This window comes from Syngnathus leptorhynchus, chromosome 3, assembly GCF_054491065.1.
Source record: "Syngnathus leptorhynchus isolate UIUO chromosome 3, UIUO_Slep, whole genome shotgun sequence".
Classification (NCBI taxonomy): domain Eukaryota; kingdom Metazoa; phylum Chordata; class Actinopteri; order Syngnathiformes; family Syngnathidae; genus Syngnathus; species Syngnathus leptorhynchus.
Window position 1 is genome coordinate 19664871 of NC_141197.1, and position 24872 is coordinate 19689742.

Genomic DNA, 24872 nt, shown 5'->3' on the forward strand with positions numbered 1-24872 from the left:
GGAGGATTGTAAATACACAAAAGCAATCCACTCTTTTGCTAGTTTTTACGTCAGTCAGTTGGGGTATGTGTGAGTTTTTCCTTGCCCTCCTGGGAATGCCTTGACTCCCAACTCCATCTTGTTATTCAACCAGTCATATCAAAAACATCTGGAAAATACCCCCAAATTAATTTTCTGGCAACTGGGGTGGTTCAATAATATTTCAAAGGGGGGGGTGCTCCCTGTCCCACCTCTAGCACCACCAGTGCTTGCAATGTTACTATCACAGCAAAAAACAAGACCGCAAAAAAACAACCACTGCAGGGGGAAAAAAAAGCAGCACTACAAAGCTTTATCAACTGTTTAATTTAGGTGATAGATACAATCATGCAAGGAAGAAGCTGTAATGGTGCGCGCATGGGGAAAATATGTATTTTTGACTCATTGCTTCCATAAACACCCTCTAATTATTCACTGCAGTGACCTAGGAGAAAGGATAATGCCAGCGATTTATAGCTGAAGGAGTCTGAGAGATCCATCAATTGTTTCCCTAACGCTGCAGTGCCACACTATTTGCAAGTGGCTCCTCTGGCAGAATAAGAATCATGGGGTGAGCCTCCAAACAGGCGGTCTGAGGCTCAAAGATTAAAACAGCCCCCACAGTCAGCCAACATGAAGGAATACTCGAGACTGGACATTAACCTTCATGGACTGCAATCACAACAATAGCATTTAAAACATCTTTGTGTATTTCTGAAAAGTAGACTAATCCGTCTAAATCTTCCATAATGAGAGAGAAGGAATCCTAAGACTGTGATATCTTCCATCCCTTCACCCCACAAGATTTGAGGCTTTCCTCGGGATTCAACTAGCTTAGCCACAAATCTCCTCACTGCTGTGTGATAGCGGCATATCCTCTAAGAGAAGTGGTGACCACACAATCTGGCACACGTGTGCGTGCGGCCACACGATTTGACAACGAGGGGTGCGCTGTGAAAAATTCAAGCTTGCCGATGATCCCCCCCCCCTCCCCCCCTAGGAAAGTAGCTGGCAACGCCGGCGTGAATCAGGCTCTCGGCCTAACCGTGGACAGGCCACAGACGGCTGTGAGGATGAGGAGCACAAACAGATGAAGGGCTCACAAACAAATCCTCTGTCTAACGGAAGAAACATGAGCATCTGGATGCTGTTGTTTTTTTTTTTTTTTTAGAACTTCATTTTCTTTTCTTATCTACTCTACAAAGCAACATTTTGGATTGATTATTCAGCCGAGTTTCCAAAACTAATATTCCCCCCCCCCCAAAAAAAGCAGCAGACAGTACGGCTAAATGACAACAAGCAGGAGTGAACGCACTCAATTAATCATGTTTTAAACTGACAGATGCAATAAAATCTCATAAAAGCTTGACTCCCCCATATGCTACCTGTTTAAAGCAATGTTTATAAAGCGACTAATTATGATGCTCTCTCAGCAGATGTTTCTCCATTAACATGAAGAACAATGACTTCAGCAATTAACAATGTTTGTGCTAAATTTGAAAGTGCTGATATTTCAGATTAGGAAAAAAAATAAAAGTTTAATGGAAAATATACATTTGTCAGACATGAATCAATATGAAAATTATTGTTTGCATTTATTATTGGCACACAATATGAAACCCCGGTCTTGTATTCTGCATTGCGATCAAGGACCTTCATTAAACAGCTAAAAGCACGGCTTGTTAAACATGCCACCTCGCTTGCGATTCTGCCGTCAACTTAAGTCTTTCATTTACTTGACGCACTTTCATGTAAGACACACTGTCGTAGATCAAGTGACCTGTTAAAAGTGAAATTTGGAAGCAAATCCAATACACTCCACATGTACTAAAAATATTATCATGTCTTTCCAAAAGCTACGGAATGCATTTGAACTGTCACTGTTGCAATTTCTTTTTCTTTTTATTCTTTTCTTATTTACCGTACTTTCATGATGTAGGCTTTGCTAATGTTGGCATATATAGAGGCTTAGTTCTTCTGCCAGACCAATCACTCCCATGCCTGACTGTAAAGTTAACAAGATAATTGATTTCAAGTACTGGAAAGCAGTACTGAGGGGAAAACAAAGAAATAAACAAACAATTTCTGACTGCACCCTCGCCCACATTCACACACCATGTTGTTGCCATAACACAAATTATCGTAATAAAGTCTTGCCAAAACAAGATAAGTGAATAGGTACACATTTGTTTAAATTAGATGATATTTTCCTTCACTTTCAAAATGAAGATTATTTGATGAATCAAACTCATTTTTGTCATGGGCCGCATTGTAGTCATAATTTCCCTCTATTATGGCCATTATGATTGTCAACGTCTTCTATAAGACAAAACAAAGTGATGAAGAACTAGTTTTGAAATCAGAGACTAGTAAAAACTATTTTCAAAAGACGAATGGCAAGTGAAGACAATTTGTAATTTTAGTGACGAAACATAATCTATCTTCACGGCCCACATAAAATGATATGGTGGGCCGCATTAGGTCCCCGGGCCTTGAGTTTGACACCTCTGATCTAGATCTTACAAATCAAATGTGTTTCCTCCCCAACATTTTTTAAATGTACAAAAACCATAATACATCCCAGCAACTACCGTATGAATTGCTACGACATTCCGAGCAAATATTCATCACATGCCAGCATAAGGTCAAAATTTAAATTTGGCAAATCAATAAACGTACCCCATAAGCGAATAAAATTCCCCATGATGTTATGTTTTGACCCGGACTCTCACCACCATACTGCAATTTTACGCATGTTTGCATTAATATGGTGGCCAGAGGGACACGCTTGTCCTCCTAACAGGCTTTAATATATTCACACATTCCCAATGCTTTATATACAGTTTGCGTCATACATACATCCAGCTTGGGAGATTTTCACACCACAAATGACACTTCAAAAGTACCCTGGCAGCAAATAACCTATTAAATGTTAGTTGACTAACATTAAACATTTCTGTGTACAGTACATCATGTATTCAATAGCAGTGTCTTGACACGGTAGATTGCATATTGACTCAAGTGAGGGCCATTGGCGATGTTTTATTTCAGCAAGCTCAGAGTGGGGGAGTTATTCTTCCTGGCAACAAAATAACAGTGGGAAGTCAATTTCATTGCGTTTCCTTTTTCCTCAGATCTCCCCTTACTGTATCCAGGAAGTGCTTTTGTGTTTTTTCATCCCACCGCTTCCGTCCTCAAACACACTTTAAAAACAAAGCCGGAGGCAGTCGGATTATCATACTCGGATCGTGGCTAATTAGGATGGGGCTTGTGGTACAGTCACACCACCTCTGTCCCTCCCAACTCCTCCTCTTCCCTCTTGGCTCTCTCTCATCATTTCCTTGAAGAGTGCTATCAGTGGGCTACATCTCGCTAAACCACTGCTGCCTGTCTGTTTGCGATAGCGTCTTGGCCACTCGTTTCTACACGGGCAAGCGAAAACACTGGCAGCCACACTGCTGGAGAAGAGGCAAAGCCCCGTATCCGAGTCTGTTGGAATCATGTTGGAAGCGTCAATTATTCACTAATTAGAGCTGGCAAAAAAAGCCACATCTGATCAATTTAAGCTTACTTAATAAATTGCTACTAATTTTGCAGGGCTAATTAATCAATTTTGATGATGAGTCGTGATGTGAAGATCTTCATGTTGTAAGGATATAGGGGAAATATTCACTAGGCATAGTGGGTAGCATATCAGCCTCACAGTTGGGGGAGTTCTTAGTGGTATCCTCCACATCCTTAAAACATTTTAACTCGACAGGAACCATCAAATTGCCCAAGGGGCAAAATGAGAGAGAATGTTTGGAAATTGATTATTTATGAAGCTGAATTACTCTGACTGAAAATTAAAATGGGCTTTGGTATTGAAAATATGTTATGTAAACCTGCAGTGGAGGAGCTAGGATTTTAATATCTTGGGTGGGCATGGGGTTGCCTTGAATATCTCAGCGGGTTGAAATGTTTTCTAGCCTGTCATCAGCGTGTCCAGGCATATTTTAGGGGTGGTAACCAGTGCCCCAGCGGCCCCCCCTTCTTACCTCCGGCAGTGCGCCGCAATGCACAAAGCAAGGCATGCCTGAATGTTTTTGGTGCGGATGAGAACTTGAAAGACAGGACCTCAATCACATTCAGGACAAAGAAGAAGTTTACATTTTTTAGATGTACTGTATCAAAAACCAATTCAAAGTCATCCTTTCCATCTGCCCCAATCCAAAAAGAGATGTATATTGTGTATGTTGGTATGCCTTCTTACAAGATTATGGAAGCTGAATGCAGAACATGTAATACTATATTTGCTTTGGCAGCTCTTGTTGCTTTTTCTTCAAGTCATTTTCCTCTGACTAAGCGTCATTAAATTGCTATTCAAGTGTGCGAATACACCCCCTGTACACAAATGTGCCTGCCTAAAAACATAGTTTACTTGAACAGGCCCAAGGTGATCATTTTGCTATTTATCCTTGACAGCAAGAGGTGAAATATGAAGCTGGACCTCTCTATGATTATGCTGTCATTGAACAGGCTCAAAATTAAAACCCAGAATCAGATAAAATAGGCTGCCACACCTTAAGGCTCAAAACTGCTCCTGCGCCGTCCTTAGTCTCCCGGTTGTACCCCCCCACCACCACCGACGCACGCACACGCACTCCTTGGATAAGATCGTGTTATTGGCTAAACAGAGACAGCTGCGGCAAGTTAACTGTCTAATCTCACATCAAGCAATTTCCTTAAACAAGGACTGAAAGTGGAGGGGGTGAAGGCACAGCATATGAGAGAGAGAAAAAAAAAAAAAACAGAAGCGCAGTCAAGAGTAAAAAGCGGGTTATAGAAGGCAGGTTATATAGACTTGTAGCGCTCGTGCATTTGATTGGTGCATGGAGGGCAGCGTTGTCTTATTAAAGCACCCCGAGAGTATTCCGCACAATAGGAACAAAGTCGCATGAATGGGCCGAGGTCGGCTCTGGAATGCAGAAGCTTCACATAAACAAGCCGGGGAAGATTTTATTGACGACCCTCGTACTTCCCCAGACGCTCCTTTTGGCATTTTCCTGCAGATTCTTTTGGTTCATCACAGACAATTAAACCCGGCAACACATTGAAAATGTTGAACATCCTTTATAATTGACCAATTTCTCCTGCCAATGTAATATTTTGGTTGAATGAAGAAACAACTATCTAGCCAGACATGCGTATATTGCAATACAATGTTGCCCAAATTGTCATTGTCCTTCCGCAAGGACTAAAATGGCCCTTCTGTTCCTTGGATTAATAGCACCATTACAAAGAATCCATGTTCAATATACTGTACTGTAGTTCAAAATCCCGTTAGTAAGATTACGACTTGCTATAATGACATGAGCGGATTTCCCAGGGAATATCTATTTTTCGACGCAGGTAATGACTTGGACTGAGGTGTGAGGCTGTTTGGAGCAACGGTAAGACTTTAGTACACCACTTGTGCTATTAAGGCTCTTTATGCCTTTTTTACGCCGACTTTTCCAAACATGCGGTAACCACGCAAGCAGGCTACAGCGAAGCAAAGCGGGCTGCAACATCGAGGGACTTATTGTTCAACACATGTCGTGTGTAATCTGCCCGACCCGCAGCGCTTAGAATAATTATTCATATTTCATCACCACATCACAGCGTCACGTCGCAGGCTGCTCACTAAGTTATTTTCCATGTTCCATTATCAAAATTTCAGAGATGTACGCTTCGAGTTGAGGGACTAAATGGAGAGGCTGAAGTAGTAGGCCTTATAAAAATATAATGGGCTTGTCGCCTCTGATAAAATAGAGATGTGTTTAGAGCCTTGACATCACACACACTGAATGCAAAAGGTGCAGAAGAGGGAAAAGAAAATTAAGAAGATAATGTGTCCAGCCGGACAGCCCCGGTTGCACAAGAATTATTACCGATAATGGCGGGAATGATGGCTTGAAAACCATTTGGTTTCACCGAACCTTGCAACCTGGTAAAAATGGGATGCATAATGACTCACCTTGTTCCAACGGAGGCGGTCGAACACCTGTAGCCTTCAACTTAAGCGCTTCTTTTGCGGACATGTCACAGCAGGAGCCTTTGTTGGTGTCTTGGTCGCTGTCAGCTTGGTCACTGTCACCATGGCCGCTGTCTCTGAGACTGGCTCGCTCTGGGTCTTTGAATGTGGAACTACTACAAAAAAAAACCATAAAACAAAACAACCTTTTGCACTGCTGAATGCAATGAATAAGAACCGATGAATGCACGCCATTTCTGAATCATGAAGAATAAATGATAATGCTTAAGTGCCGTGGTAGGAATACTGGAGGAGGGTAAAATAGGACTGAGATGGAGTGATGGTTGCAAATACCAACACCTACCTTTGAACAAATTGTTGTCTGCTTCCCATGTAATTAGGCTCGGTGGGGAAGCTGTCCGTCTAAGAAAAGAGAGAGAGAGAAAAAAAACAAGGTATGTAGTGGACGCTACAGAAACCACTCCTACGGTGAAACAAGATATGCAGGTGATTAATTATACTGAAAAAATGTGTAAAAGGACAAACCGCTTGAACAGAATAATGAGATTTTAAGCTGGTCTTTATTCAGGTTTGACTATTTTATTACCCATGTAAATTGGGCAAATTAGCAATGATAAGTGACGTACATGACTGTGCGGAACACCAAATGTGGCAGATAATATGATACAGAAATCATTTACGTCGCTTAGTCACCACAAGTAAGAAGTAACAATGTCATCCTAGTTTACGTATTTCGTCCGGGTACCAAGTGCACATGCTATATCATCGTGTCAAACTCAAGGCTCGGGGGCCAAATCCAGCCCGCCACATTATTTTATGTGGCAAATTATCTGTGCCAACTCAATATTTCTTAATGAAATATAAAAACCTGTAAATTGTCTGCCATTTCATAACTGTGAGATTTTGAATATGTTTTTATCACAATCCCACGTTCCAAATAAATTGTTGAACGTTTTATCACTGGATTATGTTGTGTGTATGTGATAGTATGAGGAGCAATCAATTTCTATTTGTCATTAATGGCCCCACGAAGGAAACCTTGACAAAAATGAGTTTGACACCTCTGTTCTACATGAATGTAACGTCTGTACGCAGAGAAACTTTACATGCAGCGTTTCTAAATGGCAACCTAATCATGCACATGGGTGAGGGAGGGAGGGAGGGCGGGGGTGAGAGAATGCAACTGGAATCAACCCTTCCAAAAACACATTGGATGCATGGGCTGACCGACTTGAACTGTTGCGTCACTTCTCCTCAGCACTCCCGACTTGATCTCGGCAGTACTTGCAACAGCTTTTGGTCTCTGTCACTAATTACAGGCAAGTGTGCTATGTGAGTGTTTAATGATGGCAATTGATATAAAAGGTCACTATTATCCTGCAGCACCGGCTGGCCTTTAGAGAAATACCTGTCACCGATAGAAAGCAGCAAAACAAGTTTAAAAGCCATTAAAAAGAACAGTATGGACTGAGATCAAGAATGAGATTTAAGGGTTTCTAAAAATGGTGTAAATATCCGGGTGGATATGTATCACAGAAATACAAATAACTGCGACTCTGTCTCGGACTGATAGCGGTGAAACGATCAGAGAGCAACGTTTCCCTCGCTGAGGTTTTTCATATGCGCAGCTTGACTCGCAGTCGATAGACTCTTTCAATCTGTGCTCTGTGGTGGCTCTGTATGAAAAAAAGAACGTTTGAAGGTGAGAGAGATGAAGCTTCAATACTTTGAACTTTGAGCGCTTACTCTCACACCGTAACTACTACGCTGAATACTCCTTTCCTTTGTGGACATTTTTTTTTTTTAAAAACACCCATACACCATAATATAGTTTGGACAAAGAAGGCAAAATGGTTGTTTGAAATCGTTCGCCATTGAAATGATAACAATGTACATTTTGGAAGAAAAAAAAAACGGAGGTGAAATTATTTTTGTAAGCATCTGGTGTCTCATCCTTGGACACGGTTTTCAATCAGCGTGACACGAATAACCTGAATCTCATCAGAATGGAAGGACGTTCACAGAAATTGCTTGCCTTCCGTCTGCAGGTGCAGCAACACGAGCACAAAGAAGGCACAAACTGACACATTCTTCTTCTTGCTAATTCGTGTCTGGGTAAATGTTACTTCGACATTTTCCCGTGTGTGTATTCTGTCTTTTTTTTGTTGATGCTACAACAGGTATTCAGGTATTTCACAACTTTTTCATCTGCAGTACACGCATCAAGTTGTCACAACACAAACGTACAAGCAAGCCTTGGAAAAGTGCTATTTTCCACAATTGTGCCACATTTAAAATTTGCTTCAATGTTTCCAAGTATTATAACAAATTGGATGAAAATAAAAAGCATCTCGGCTGCAAGTTGATTGTGTAAATTTCACAACTGAGCTATAGAATCACACTTCAATTTACATTCAATTGCCTTCTGTTGCTAAGTAAATCAGCTAAAAACGGCATACAAAAAATATCATCACTTTGATCTCTGTGCACCTACGCAATATTTAAATGTTTCTATTTTTTCCCATTTGCAATTTCATTGGTTTGTAGCCTAACGTAGGGCGCTGTACCTACAAGAAATACAACTGAAGCAGAAAAGCGCAACAGCTCAATGTTGCCCTTTGAAAATGAGTCAATCATTTTCCAGGTTTTCCAGGAGACGCAGGTTGTTCACCTAACGGATCAATACCGAGTCGTCAGTGATTATACATCAAATAACCAAAAATGTGCCAGGAACAATATAGTCGTTGCACTTGACACGGCTATTAAGGGATTTCATTTACTTGCAGCCATGCTTGAGAATTGCAAAAGCATGTTGCCCTGACTGATGTGTGGTTTCGAGTGTATGCAGCAAGGGCACGCGGGTCACAGCCATACCGAGCACAGTGAGGCTGAGTAAGTGTAAAAAGCTCCACTCTATTCTCTATTCCCATGGAGGCCCTAAGACTGACCAAGCAGACACAGGAACGATTGAGACAAATGGGACAAGCACGTCAGACTGTTATTTCACTCTCAGGCCATGTTGCTGCATTTTGTTCGTTTTCACGGGGCCCGGGATACAGTGAGGCGTGCGTGGCTGTGCGTGCGGAGTGTGTCGGTTTAAGCTGTCAGAGGAATGGTCAGTGAACAGAGAAAATGGCAGCTTCTCTTTTACACATGATTGGACTCAAATGGTTCATTCAAAGGGAAAAGATACACCTACTCTATAGGGTATCGTACACCCGTTTGTTCTTTAGTGTCTGCATGAGCACATTTAAAATTGGATTAAATCTTGAGAGAAAGATGGATAGATAGATATTCTACCAAGGGAAGTATTGTTTATTCTTTTTGGAAAAGTGTCAAAGTAAGCAAACAAGCCAAAACAGGAAGACTTGGCAAAGGATAAAAGACAAAGAAATTGAGGTTAGCAGATAGAAACCACAGTGTTGGTTGGGAAAGCAGAGCAAATAAATACAAAAGGGGAGGAAGGAAAAAAAGCAAAGTTAAAGGGAAAAAAAGGGGTAAGAGCACAAAATAATTAGACTACATTGATTGATTGGTGAGCAATTGTAAGTGATCAAATCTAATTAGTGGGTCGTCTTGGAGATAAAAGACAAATCATTCAGTCGGTTTAAGTGAAACGAAAGCTGCCGGGATCTTCCGAGTAGCCTTAGAGAAGTCCGGCCCAAATGAGTTCACACCGATTTATCGATGTTGCTGATGAAGGAAAACATAAAGAAAAACAGTTGATCAATCCTGATGAAACCGCGATTGTTTGCGAGAATAATTACTCACAAGTACAATGCACCCAATTACGTCAAAGGGGTGTGTTTACAAGTGCACATTGTAGAGAGTCAGTCATTAAACAATGAAAGCCATCAATATGAAATGAATAAATTTCTAAATAGGGGTGGAGCTGTTTTTGAAAACCGTCCAATCCGCTCGGTCAGTCTCGCTCGGGTCAGACCACATGTCGAGGCTTTGGTTGTAATACTGAAGAATTCAAAATTAGTTGACAGACTTTATTTACTACAAAGTGACTTGAAAACGCAAATAATTGATGTTAATAAAAAAAAGACGGTTGTCCTCAAGCCCACAGGCGGGATTTATTTATTTATTTATTTATTTATTTATTTATTTATTTATTTATTTGCACTGACATCCTTCAAAACACATTTACTGCTATATCGAGTAAATCGTCTTTTTGAAGAATAGTGAAACATCTGACAATGTTTTTCTGTGCTCTTTTAAAAGCGGTTCAATAATGCTAGTACAAATATCTGCTGTTATTTTTTTTTATTTATTATAGCTGTTGATGCTGCTTTTGCTTCAAGATACGCCACCTAATCCTTTCTAATAAAGTGTGTCATTTCATTTTGGAAACTAAATTAACTTTCAAGTATATGAAAAGAAAAAACACTTAAGGGATAAACAGAACTGAGCTTTCGAGTTGGTCAACAAAGCCCGTCATGATTATCTCGAGAATCAACTCACGTGGAAATAATGAAATGCAAACCTCCTGAGAGTGAATAGCCTTCAACTCATTCTTCTTTCCATTCATGCCTCATAAACACATACATAAAAAAACATATTAAAGGCTTTTTTTGTGTTCCATGAGAAAATCAAAGGAGGGGCTAAATTGAATCCTGCATGAAACAAAAGTCTCAACCTAATAAGCAATCTTTTAATAATACTCTGTTTACCAGACATGACAAAACACATTTGTATAATCCGTTTTAACTCCACTGCATGTATTCACGGGATAAATAATGAATCACACGGCTTGATCACATCTTCAACAATTTTAAGACTGTGTTTGCACTGCCAGAAGCATAGCACACAGTAGATCCTTTTCTGAACATTTTCATGTTCTTAATAAATCTTTTTTATCGTGAGAAAGCCAAATTTCCACTCTCAAATTCTTCTCAGCAGAGCAGAAAACTACTGCATTATTGATCAACAATAGTTACTTTGATCCATTATCATAAAAACATAGTTTGTCTTTTGACAAATGTGTATTTTATGCAAATCCTGTAAGAAGGGTGAGCAAAACTGAATGAGTTCTCATGAGTAAGCTCGGAGCTTTAAGACCTGATTTCTGCAGAAATCCTCTAGCAGGCCGGGTAATTGTGTGCATGGAAGTGGAGCGCTAACATGACACCTTAGATGGTGGGAAGAGGATACATTTGTGTGTTTTTCAAAAACCTTTTCCTTGTAGACATAAAGAATAGAAAATGAGACTTACAGCCATACGTTTGTCTATTTGATTCAAAGGTATGGATTGTTTTTCTCCTTATGAGCACAAAGTTGATTTTGTTCAAATGGAGCAGGATAATAAGAATCCAGCAGTCAGAGAAAATAGTCTGTTTCAAACTGGAGCAGGAACACAACACATTGTGTGTGTGTGTGTGTGTGTGTGTGTGTGTGTGTGTGTGTGTGTGTGTGTGTGTGTGTGTACTTAGCAACACAATCCACATCTGTGGCAGTTTAGCCCCAGGGGTGAATGAAAATGGTTGCTTCTGGCATAGATGTTGACTTAAACACACTTGAACTATCAAACACATCAGTCAAACAGTACAAGTAAACATTGACATACTGTACAGAGTGACATATTCAACCATTTGGTTCCAAATAACGGGGCTGCTGATAAATTGAGAGCAGTGTAAGATTAATGCTGTAGAAGGGGGAAAAAGAACTGCTGCAAATGCTTAATTGTCAGACTGCCCTTGTGAAAAACGTAGTCACGGGCAAAGCATGTAGATGCTACTAATCATTCTGCACTTCCTCGTCAATACTAGGTGCGTCTTTGGCGTTAACTTAAGTCTTGAGTCAGCACTGACCTTGCTTTTCCCCTCATTTGTACCTTTGCTAACTCAGCCCAAAAGACAAAGATGCTTTAGAACCAACTTGCCAACTTCAACATGCATTGAGAAATAAGAACGCTAAAGTTTGGTGCCGGGTATTTCCACCCTCCGTCTACTTTCTGGACCATAGGTGTCAAACTCAAGGCCCAGGGGCCAGATACGGCCCGCAACATCATTTTATGTGGCCCGCCAAGACAAACTTTGCATCATTACTAAAATTACAAATATCTTCACTTTTAAAGAATATTACCATTCGTCCTTTTAAAATATCGAAAAAATTTTTACTAGTCTCTGATTTCAAAACTAATTATTCATCAGCTCAGTGGCCTAGTAGTAGAGTGTCCGCCCTGAGACTGGAAGGTTGTGGGTTCAAACCCCGGCCGGGTCATACCAAAGACTATAAAAATGGAACCCATTGCCTCCCTGCTTGGCACTCAGCATTTAAGGGTTGGAATTGGGGGGTTAGATCACCAAAAATGATTCCCGAGCGCGGCGCCGCTGCTGCTCACTGCTCCCCTCTCCCCCAGGGGATGGATCAAAATCACATGGGGATGGGTTAAATGCAGAGGACAGAGCCCTTTGAGACTGCTTGTGATTTAGGGCTATATAAACTTGACTTGATTGATTGATTGATTGATCAATTTGTCGTGGAGCATATACTGTTGACAGTCATATTGGCCCTCCAAGGGAAACTATGATGCAGTCCAATGCAAAAAAGAGTACAACACCACTGCAGCATTGAAATTAGAAAATAAAAAAATAAAAAAACACTATAAAAAAAGATCCAAGAACTGAACAAGAAAGAAAGAAACATTTTCTCTTGGAATTGAGGTCTTAGAACCATTCTGGAAATGAATTTTCTTTTTTCTCTCTTGCTCTTCAAAGGCCAGAACCAAGGCCAGAACTACAAGCGCAAGCGTATGTTGTATCAATACATAGAAAGATTCACATGTATGACCGTCAACCTGGACTCCTTTATGTCCCATTCTATAAACATGTCCTAGTTCAGTTCAAGGTAACCTATTCACGATTTGTATTGGGTCAACAATCGCAGAGACTTGGTTCAACTTCCGCTCTCTCCAAGAGGGTTTAAGCGGCGGTACTTTGCTCACTCAACAAGTCTTCCACTCTGACTCTTGCAAGTGCATCCACTGCATTTTATAATCCTTCAAACCAGATTTGACAATAAACAAAAAGCTCATAAAAAGAAACAATCCGGTATAATCTCGGATTCTAAAGAACAGTTAAGAAAATTCTTTAATCCAATAATACTCCCAAAAGATTGATATTTAAGGTCGCACGCTATAGGCTGCTTTTCTTTCTCTGTCTCGTAATCGTCTCCCAGCCCCGTACGCCAACGCTACCACTTACGCCTCTCCACCTGCGAGTACACGAACTCAAGATGTCAGTGTGACACATTTCCGGCAACGTGTGTGAGGGAGCTGTTTTTGCTTACCAGTCTGGACAGGGAAGGAAGGAGAGTGGTGCAAAGGAAGAAAGAAAAAAAAAAAAGGCAAAGCACTCCATGAGTTCCATTCATCATCGACTTGGTGTTGAGAGCATATAAATAGCAAGATCTGCTCAGAGTTAACATTGAGTCGGCGCTGCTTCCGCGGTACTTTATTCATTAGGACTGCGCGCAGGGATCAATATGGCAGACGTATACACTGTACTGTTGACGAGATAATCTCATCAGTATGAATTTGGCTCGGGTCGTCAGTAACGTGATTTATCGTGACAGTTATCGGCAATGACAAGTGCAGGGGGAGGGAAAGGAAAAAGGTTGAAACGAGAGAGCTTGTTTTTGTATTTACTTTTTTTTTTTTTTTTTTAAAGCTCTGAGCAAAAGACGATCACATGTTGCATTTCGTTCCAAAATATAGAAAAATATGAGCCTATGACGAAAGTAACAGACTTCTCTCTGAGACGACCCTGGTTTGGGCCCAATTGAGTGAATCGGTGTGATGCACGAAAAAAACGATGTGACATATAGCACATTTTCATACTCCATTAGCATTTGCCATCATTGCTTCAACCCTAAAGAGCAGAACAAGAAAAAAAATATTTGTCATTTTCCGCCGAGCCGCCGTGCTTACTGAGCCTTTTGTTTTGGCAATACTGCATGGGTGTGCTTACTCAGGCCGCTTTTGTTGCCATAAACATTTAACAGTCACCACAAAGCGCAGTGGCTGTCATTTGCTTTCAGACACACACACAGGGGGTTTAAACGTGGGAGTCCCGTTTCAAACTGGCCTCCGCAACAGCAGACAGCACAAACAGTCGGGTTACTGCCGTACAAAGACAAAAAAAATACACTGGTCGTATTTCAATAGTCTTTTAAATGGCACCGTTAATTCCAACTTCAAGCAAACGTGATTAAGACGAATGGCTTCACGTGGGCAAAAACATCTGTTTCACAGCCATTTGTTTCAAGATGTACTTTGTTGAAATTAGAGCAAATGAGATGGCTTTCATGGTACAGTATATCCATTCAATCAATTAATCACATTAGCCATGGAGAAGTGCTTAGCAGTAAAAGACAAGGACAAGGACAACGAGCGGGATAAATCATTTGCCTTCGACTAATGAGAGAGAAGGTGAGAAGAGATCCACATCATTCTTTCTTGGAGCTGCATGCTGTTTTCATAGCACATATCTAGAGGGCAGAATGTAGCTCTCTCACGTTGGAGTCGTGCCAAAGCACAGCGGAGTCAGATTCACTTTGTTTGACTTTGAAGGGGTTTGATTTAGCTACTGTCGGTTCAAACAGTTCATCGTATGCGTGTTGGGCTCTTCGTATGCCGGAGACCTTTTTGCACAATTACGTTTGAGTTTTGAGAAACCTCCGAAGGTGGGAGCAGACGAGCAATGACGCAGCAGGGAATTTATAGAGTGACACGTGAATGATTTAGTGGCAAATAATAAGTCATCCTGCATTATTTGGAGGCATTTTGGATTCAGAAAAAGAGGATCTCAATCTGAGTTTTGCAAGAATTGCGATGAAGCAAAGCAGCATAACAAAGGGGCGGAGCTAAAGGGTGGCAACGCCCGTGGCTACCTAGGGGAACATTTTGATATCTGTGATTTTTCTGCCATTTTCCAGTAGCCACTGCCATTGCAGTAGCCTATTCTTAGACCCCTTGACATTCTATTTTTTGTATATTCATATTAACTTCTTAATTCAAGATGTTAATCCGAGAGCAAACTCTAAAATAATCCATTTCAATAACCAAATATGCCACAGCAGCCACCCCTTGCTGAGGTGTTGTTCCACTCTGACCAACCCGATGAAAAATGTCTGGCTACTCCCCAGAGCACAACAAACGATTCTTCCACCACGTGAAAGAAAACGACGCAAAATTGTTTTTTAGTACATCAAGCAGGAGGCGACATCATGAATTGTGTCTGAAGCCAGACGTGATTAACAAGTTGCTGTTCCCGGGAAAAAACATCCGTAAAAGTTGCACCCTATGCGAATTCCTCAAGCCACGTACGAGCGGTACATCGGAAAGGCCATTCCAATTAAAGGAACCGGCAAGCTCGGGCCTTCAGCATAGCACTGCTCGCGATATCACCTGTGCGATTGTGTATGTTGCATGTCAACACACCTGGCAGCACAATTCCAGATTCCTGTTTTGTTCTCGTGATTTATGTGACCTTTGTTGGTGCTATTGACTTCTTGGCTGACTTGCTGGAGCAAAATGCCAGGTACGCAAGGGTAAATGCCTCGGGTCTCTCGGGGATATAAACATTTTATTTCGTCACAATGATCCATTTTTTGGGTATGAAATTGCAGAAGCAGCGAGGGCTGAGGGTTGTTTTGTATTAAATAATAAAACAAAGTGGGAATATCAGCAGCTAAAAATACAAGGGCACGGCTGGTCTACACACGATGCAGCAGAAATAGGAAAACAATATCATGCTGTCTTTGGCGGTAGCAGTTCAAGAAAATTCAAATCACACTGACATGTAATCCAAAAAGACCAAGCGTCGCTGACTTCAAACTCTGCCATTGATATATGAGACAGCTTAACCCTGAAAATCTACTTCCCTTCCTCCTTGGACACACTGCCAATGCAGTTATTATCATGACCATGTCATCTCCAATAGGCTGCTTCCTTTTGAACTCCAGCTAATTGCTTAAATGTGTCCGGTCCATTTGTGTATCACACAGGCTAACTTGTGTTCTCATGTCCTGCCTGTTTCTTGACACTCGTAAAACACAACGTGCCTTTTGTTCTCAACCTTTGCCAGATCAGGAGGTCTTTCACTTTAATGAAATTACAAAATGAATGCATGGAAAGACTCGCATGCACGCTAAAGATTCATTGATCATGTTTAATTAAAATGACAACAAGCCTCCGGGTTGCTGGAATTACGTTAAACATCTTTTAGTCAAAATACCGCTGCGTGTGAAACATCAAAATAAAAGTGACAACGTACTGAAGTAATTATCTATCAGTTTTGAGCCAATGATATGACAAAATACTTTATAGAGTAATTAAGTTACAGTTAATATTGTCAATATTGACTTATTTTAGTGCTTGGGTTTGCAGAAAACCAACTCACTTTCATAGCACGCCGGATTCCTTTATTCCCATTGATTGAATTTCTGTGCACTTGCAAACACTTCACTGACAGACATGGACACAGGCACTGAGTTCAAGGCAATATGGAATATGTATACATTTGAAGCAGATCAGTGTTTTTTTTAGAAGGCGTAGAAGAGAAAAAAAAACAGCGAGTTAATTCAAAGACTAACAATTGTCTGCTAGTGTGACATAAAATAACAACCAGGATTAGTAATAGAACAAACAAAGCACGAAGTGATAAAAAAAAACACATTGAGCTTGTTTTGTTTATTTAACAAGGAGATAATTCATCATCAAAGTGGCCGTGATGGGTTTCTGAATCTCGAGAAATAGAGAAGCCTATTTTAGCAGACTATAGCCGTGTTGTTCTGAGCAAGTCAACTGTGGGAGTACACACGTGACTTTGCAACAAGTCAAGTCTGTTCTAAAAGTACACTTGGTTTTCTCAGGTAACCCACCCCCCATCCCACAACTATATTTTATCCCATCCCACTGGAGGCTCCAGAGGAGAGCGGCTATCTTAAGATGAAGGGGGGGGGGGGGGGGGGAGAAGAATTAAATAAAGAGTGTTTTTCTAATCCATTGCCTCAGTGGTCTCTCAAGTGTGGGAGCAATTTCACTATAATATATGGCAGAGGATGTGATAAGACTCAGCCCTGTTATGCACGTCTGTGTGTTTGCGTGCTTGAGTGTGTGTGCCTTTCTCACAGGAAGGGTGTTTCAAGGTTTGGACAAATGCAAGATTGTCACGCTCACAAAAAGAGAAGAAGCTCTAGCTCCAAAGGACTAAATTCTATGCCTGCAATACACAATGAAATTACATCCACCCACCCACCCACACACATAAATCTGCTGGAATTATGCAAACGGAAAGCATTCCTGAAAGAATTCATTTAAAACATCCACTCCAACAACATTGTTGATATGCATACGCACACCCCTAACAAATCAAAGAGGGCTAAACAATAGAGACAAATTCATGCGGTTCAAATTATTATATTGTCACGGACTTTTTTTTAAAAAGGGTTAAGGCTACCACTCATTTGAAAAAAGTTTAATCATTCTCAAGTTTTTAAACGTTGTTTGTAAATCATGCATTGACGAGTTGCTGGTGGTTTTACCCAAAGAGGCGACCCTTTCTAAATTGAAGGGCATCATAAGCCTTTGAAGAACTTTCTGAAACTCACATCAGAACACTGCCATCTAAAGGCAACGTTTACTGCCTCAAGTGTGGCATCTGTTCTAGTCTCCCATTTGGCCTTGGTACCACCTGCACCACATTTCCATGAAATTCCAGTCTCTCGTGTCGGGGCAAATGTCTGTTCAATTAAAATGACAATTTATTCAAACAACCAATGTGATCATTTCAACATCTCTACAAGCTTGGAGACAATGAGAGCCATTTCCCTAAAGAGTTAGAAAGCGTTGCTAGTTAACAATGAGAAATAAAATCCCCACCTGTTTTGGGCATCGGGCACAGGGCACGCTTTTGAGTCACAACAAACCGTCTGAGCATTGAGGAATTTCACAACAGATTGGTTTTAACCTTCATCCTGCACTAAGTAATTCCCTTCAAGGCCTTAAGCAGTATTAAGCATCATTACCGTTGCGTATCATTCATCTACTTATCCCAGGAATTCGTCTTGCAAATAAAATGAAACTCTCCAATGGGTTTGTCGCTGCCCGGTTGTGACAATGATAAGGCCAGCCTGCTGATACATTTTCATTGTTAGTCTCTGCTAGCAAAAAGACCAAGTAGTGCCTTTAGCAGCTTTAAAACATCACGAGCGAGACCAAGAGCACTGTTGCGAGTGCTGCAGCAAGCTTGCAGGGTGACGGTCGGCATGCAGAACCCGGCCAGTCCTACTAAGTCGCTGAATGAGCAGCCGCTAATCTCTTCCACTTCATAAATGTATTTCTCCTTCACCGGCAACTGTAGTGACAGATGGCCTGTGAGGCCTGAGGATCGATGAAAGAGGAATCTTGTCTTTTTGTTTCCTGACATCTTTCTCCATTGCCACTTTGCTCTGACTCGGGTTACTTAGTGTCCACATGAAGGGAGAACGGTGGCAGGGTGGAGATGAAAATGATATGCTTATTTCTGTATGGCCTCTGAAGAAACTTAATGCCTCAAGGCATCTCTTTCTACATTGGTTTCTCTTGAATAATACAACAGAGCACCCTACATAGCCCACACTTTCAGGGGACCCACTTAAAACAAGATACCAAGGAGTTCTTTGTTGCTGCTCCAGCTGTTTTTTCTTCTTCTGTCTTTCACAAGAAGGATGAGAAAAGACAGTACACCGTGAGTGTGCGGAAATCTACTGCAGTGTGTTATTTCATCATCACCAAATTAGAAAAGAAACGACCAGAAATGACCCTGTGCCTCTAATGAGGAAGTTCAACTAATGCTCTTTGTGCTGGCCTTTGCCCTTTGCAGCTGGCTCGTAATAGAAGCATAATAGAAGTCCCCTGGTGGGAACACGTCACAATTGATCGCGGTCAACATCACAGGAATGTCCAGCTCATAGAAGGGCTAACAAATGACAACAGACAGCTTCACTAAGAGACAAACACCAGTGGAAAACTGGACAGGAAAGAAAGACCTAAATTCAATCTGCACAAACAAAGAGCAATTTAGAACATTTAATGGGGAAAACACTCTGGAATAGAGGTCATGCTATACAAAGATAGCAACAACTTTCAACAAAAAAACATGATGATAATATGAGAGAAGAAAAAGATGGAGGAAAAGACTTGATCCGTTCCAACTGACCATTGTCCTAGCACGACGTCGTGCAGCAGGTCTTAATCCCTGTCTGACACAACAGACTTTTAATGAGCTTAAGGCCAAAAGACTCAAGAGAATTTCACACTTTAGAGTCTTAGACCTACCTACTCCTCGCAAAGATGCTTAAAGTAGCTGTAAAAAATAGGTTCAATCTGCTAATCTCTTTATGGTTAATTCTAACAGTATTAATTCAAAGTCTTAACAACTTCCGTGGGTGGGAATTATAATACAAGAAGCAAATAGCAGTCATTTTAGTCTATTGCCTGGAATGACCAGATTCAGGATATTTTAAATTAGTTTTCTATGTTTGCTCCATTTCTCTACCATATCTATCAAAACTGACTCCTTAAGTTAGTTGAAAATTCTCAATTACCCATCAATGTGAACATGAGTAAGAATGGTTGTTTGTCTTTAAATGCGCTCCGGTGAATTGCCCAAAGTCAGTTGGGCCCGACCCGATTACCCTTGACCCTAATGAGGACAAATTGAGTAGAAATATAGATATACAGCATATGGATGTATAGAGTGTCAGCTAGGCATTTGTGAATTCGAATTATATGGCAAATGTCAAGATATTGTGTTAGATTTTGAGGGAATGTGGACTTGCCTCCTGAATCTGATTGTAGATTAAAAAAAATGATTTGCAAAACCTCTTGTGACGCATTTCAAATGCAAATAATTTGTGAGGATGTTACTCGATCCGCTGTGAGAGGGAACGAGAATATTTAATCCTTCTAATGCTCTCTCGTCCCCGTCTATTTTTCCCCCTTCTGTACTCTATTGCCTCTCTGCCCTTGGTTTCTTTATCTTTCATTTTACGAGACAAGTCGTGTTGACAAGACCTGGATGCTTCATGAAGGTAGTCACGTGGTAGTGGGAATAACAGTGTAGGAGAGTAGGGCTTTTGGCCTTACCTGTATGATGGACATGCGGTTAGTAGGTGTGTCTGTAGTGCTGGTGACTGGGCTTGTGAAGCTGGTGTGGCATCCCACGTGGCCTTGGGGCACGCTGAGGTTATTGGAAGTGGGCTTAAGGTACATGACCTCTGATCTTGGTGAGCTGAGTGGCAGGCGTGTCTGATAGTCAAAGTACATGGGAGAGGTGGCCAAGGAAGGACTGCTTACCACATTCATCACATTCATGGCATCCCGCTCCTCCACCTCGCTTTGCACCAGCATGATGTCGTTCTTGTTAATCTTCTTTTTCTTGCCTTTCCCCAGCTGTGGATGGGAATATTCTGCAATGCGACAGTTATAGGTTCGTATCTCCTTGTTTTCCCTCTTGCACTTGACCGCTATGGTGACCATGGCAGCCAGAAGCATGATTGATATGATACTGAGAGTTACAATGAGAGGCAACGACATGTCCCAGTTCTGATTGTCGTCGACATGCAGCAGTCCGTCGGCCGGCTGTCCGTTGGAGGCCTTGATGAGGAGCCGAGCGGCAGCTGTGAGGGTTGGCTTGCCGTGGTCCGATACGCGGATAATCAGCTCGACAACGGGATTGACATTGTCCCAGAAAGGGTGGGCCGTTCGCACTTCGCCAGTCACCGGATCGATGTCAAAAAGATGCTCTTCGTTTCCATCAGAAATTTCATAAGTGAGCCTCCCGCTCTCACCATAGTCATTGTCCACTGCTCTAACTGTGGTGACAATGTAGCCGACACCGACATTCCGTGGTACGTGGATTTCGGCCGTATCATTTTGGAGAAGTGGTAAAACGATGACCGGTATGTTGTCATTGACATCCAGAACACTGATGCGCACGGTCGTGTTGCTTTCCAGGTGGGGCGATCCAGCATCACGGGCAAGAACCTTGAAATCAAAATATTTAATTTGCTCATAGTTGAACGACCTCACTGCATATATGGCTCCGTTGGCAGCGTTCACATTTACATAAGTGTTGACATCGCCTCCACTCACGTTGGAGTTCATAATGCTGTAGTACACTGTGCCGTTCTGGCCTAGATCTGGGTCATGAGCGAGAACCGAACCCAAGAACTCCCCCGGAATGTTGTTCTCTGGTATCTGGAGGAGGTAAACTGTCTTGGTGAAGCGGGGAACGTTGTCATTTTCATCCAGAATCTTTACAGTGAATGATTTGGTGGAGTTTAAGGGGGGGATCCCATTGTCTTTGGCCACAATGGTAACATTATACTCATCTTGGGTCTCTCTGTCCAACGGCCGGTCTGTCACCACAGTGTAAAAGTTATCATAGTTCTCCTCCAGTTTAAAAGGGACGTTACCCAGAACTCTGCATTGAAGCTGCCCATTTCGGCCAGAGTCCTTATCTGTGACGCGAACCAGCGCAATGACAGTGCCTGGAGGTGCTGCTTCGCTGATGGCTCCCTGTCTTACGGAGACAAAGCCGATTGAGGGCCAGTTATCATTCCTGTCTAAGACTTTAACCGTGACTTTACAATGGCCAGGGATCGGATTGGGTCCGAGGTCCTTTGCCTGGACGTCAATCTCAATAATTGGGCTCTCCTCATAGTCAATTTCACCCTGAATCTTTATGACCCCTGTTCTGGAATCTATTGAGAACAGCTCTCGAATTCTCTCTGGGGCATAGCCACTAAAAGAATAGACGACTTGTCCATTGTTGCCCTCATCGGGATCCGTGGCGTTTAAATCGATCAGGACTTTACCAGGAGGGGAATTTTCAGGAATTTCCACAACGTAGGACGGCTGGTCAAACACGGGGCTGTTGTCATTTGAATCAATAACTTTAACATTTATCTGCATGGTACCCGACCTGGGATATTCCCCACCGTCGGTGGCTGACAATATGAGAGTGTGATGGTTTCTTTCTTCCCGGTCCAGTGGTCTTTGAATAACCAATTCTGGGAACTTGGTTCCATCCCCACGGGATTTTACCTCCAAGGAAAAGAGATTGTAGTCGTCGCGTGTTATCTGATAGGTTTTCAGACCGTTTTCCCCAGCATCTGGATCATGTGCACTGGTCAAAGGAAAGCGCGTACCTGGAACTGCATTTTCAGATATGTCAATGTCAATCTGTTCCGAAGGGAAAGCGGGCGAGTTGTCATTAATATCTTGGATATCTATTTTAATCATGCAGATCTCCTTGTCATTGGCAAACACTTCCATGGAGAGCTGGCACTTGGGGTTTCTCTTACACAATGTTTCTCTGTCAATGCGTTGCTTTGTATAGAGTAGTCCACTCTGAGGGTCAACATCGATGAGATGCGGTGCCGAATTCTCCAACACCCTGAAGTTGGCTTTCTTTCCCTGCCCGCCCTGCCCGATCTGTTCCAGTCCAAGTCTGGCATCTTTGGCAATGTTTCCAATCACTGTTCCCGGACCTTGTTCCTCTGGGACAGAGTAATTCAAGTTTTTCAGTGTCAGGGCTCGAGCCCATAAGAGGAGGAAAAAGAAAATGGAAAGATACATCCCCACTCTGTAGTCGTGGCAAAAAGCTACAGTGTCTCTCTTAAGCCTTTGACCTGTTGATATTTTGTTAGATCTGGTTATGAATTCTTAGGATCAAATGAAGAGTCCTGTTCATCGTGTGAGGTCTTGACATTTGTCTCGGTAGAATGTGTTTGATCTGTTGCGCTCCTCCTCTGCCTCTCCCAGCAATCTGTGTTGCTGAACGCCTAATTCAAATTCCGCGCAGAACTCGGACTCATCTGAGCAATAATCATGATGCACTCTCCAAATTGAATGCTCATTGTGAACCAAAAACTGATACCACCTAGAAGAAAGCAGAAAAAAAATGTGTGTCAGTTAGTTAGAGCAAGGGTAGACAGAACACATTGGAAATTCTATCCGAGAGAAATAAGATACGCCAGCGAGTGAGCCAAAATTGAAACAAGGCTCATATGTAATTCATCTCCACAATTATGGGGGGAGCTGGCCAATTAGTTAACCTTGGGCAGACACTGCACAGTTCTGATACACCGATAATGATTCCCCTTGAATGTCACTTACTACTTCCATCAGGACATTTAGAACATTTAGAATGCAGCCAGTAAACCTTTAAGCCCTACCTGGCCATTCCATATGTTGTAAAGGATCAGGATGAAAGCTGCCTAACTTTAATGATATTGTGACTATGCGGGCATACAACAGGAGATGGCCTATTGTGACGGTTATTGGAATAAGTGAGTATAAAATGAGCCTCTTACACGCATTAACAAATCCGCATAATCCGGATATTTAGAATGAGCCTCATAAAAATTCAAAAAACGAGCTGCCAGCCATCAGCAGAACCGTGTAATTCTCTCCTCTGGTGCTCTGTGTCTTTCTCTGCAAGACCCAATTGTAAAAGCTGTTGCTCCTCATGCTCTTTCAAAAAAAAAAAAAAAAAGATGATAAATTTATAAAACACGCACGCACACGCTCACACACAGAGCAATCACGTTGAAGGACAGACAGAAAGACGGAAAGACAGGCAGACAGGCGCGAGCGCGCGCGCGCACGCACAAGGTAACTTACCAATACGAATGGATGCAATACTCCCCAAAGCAGGAAAAAAAAATGTAAAGATCCAAAGTCAGTTCCTAAATGGGTTTGGGAGAGTTTAAAGTGTGAATCCCTTTTTGTTGCAGTCTACAGTGCACCGCAGTGTAAATAAATACATTAATTAAAAGGGCTTCCGAAAAGTCTGTGATGTCAATGAGATGAAGTCCTCTCTCCTGTGTGATTAGGATGCGAAGGCTCGCCTTAAGCGAACAGTGAGTCACCTTTGTTCAAGAAAGGGTGAATGTCCAGATACGTGCGAAGGTAAGAATCCAAAGTGAAAAGGGCGATCGGTCAGCGGGCGTCAGCTTCCGCAGCAGCAGCAACAGCAGCAGCAGCAGCAGCAGCCTCAGCAGCAGCACCAGCAGCGACGTGGTGTCCTTGTCCGGCGTCCTCATCCAAAGTGCGGAGGAGCGCAGAGGCAACAGTTCGTCAGCATCCTGGATCAACACAATGTGCCGTTCCAATAGAACCGGCGAGTTGTCGGTTGTGCAAATCACGCTGTTTCAAAGTGTTTTGTGCACGTTTGGACGGGTCCCGAAGACGAGAGCGCTCCCGAGCATAGAATGAACTCCGCGCACGAACGCGCTGCATTAAAATGTTGCTTGCGCTCCTGAGGCAACCAATCGCTTTTGAGGAGGTGGAGAGAGAAGGAGGGATTCAAACCAAACCACCCGTCCGGACTACAAATGATGGGCGGCTCGTTGGCCACCCGCACTTCATGTTATTTTTCAAAAAAAAAAAGAAAAGTAGGGGGGGGAGACTTACTGCTCACTTCACTTCTTTGTTGATACGATCCGGGAAGCCAGCAGATGTGTGCGGCCCTAAAGAGAAAAGTCCGTTAAGCCGTTAGAAACGACTTCAGTACGTGTGCTGTATGAAGAAAAAAAAAAGTTTGAATTAAAAAGGATTGATGGCAATGGAAAAACATGGAGTTGTTCATTTTGTATTATGCCAGCTACCATCCATCTATTACTCTCCTCTGGAAGTAAACATCCAGTCACAAGGTGTAAATGAAAGCGCTAAATGCAGCACATTTCTCTTATAAACGTTCCCCCCCCCCCCCTTCTTTTGTAATTTGGAAGAATGCACTGTACTGGATTTTAAACCTTCATTCATTAAAAAAAAAACATT

General features: G+C 42.0%; 1 protein-coding gene across 4 annotated transcripts in view; it reads right to left on the reverse strand.

The window, feature by feature from the left end:
* The window catches only part of pcdh17 (protocadherin 17), a 40403-nt gene extending 16123 nt beyond the window's left edge, over positions 1 to 24280 (reverse strand). Inside the window, exons 1-4 of one of the 4 annotated variants that reach the window (XM_085907518.1) lie at positions 23715 to 24280; positions 20382 to 22971; positions 6378 to 6436; positions 6017 to 6189 (exon numbers count right to left, since the gene is read on the reverse strand). In XM_085907518.1, the coding sequence (XP_085763644.1) occupies positions 6017 to 6189; positions 6378 to 6436; positions 20382 to 22667 (2518 nt within the window). In that variant the 5' untranslated portion in view covers positions 22668 to 22971; positions 23715 to 24280. Of the gene's footprint in view, positions 1 to 6016; positions 6190 to 6377; positions 6437 to 20171; positions 22975 to 23714 lie in introns of those variants that run through there. The other 3 variants (XM_085907517.1, XM_085907515.1, XM_085907516.1) reach the window with 3 other exon arrangements.
* Positions 24281 to 24872: the final 592 nt, after the last annotated feature.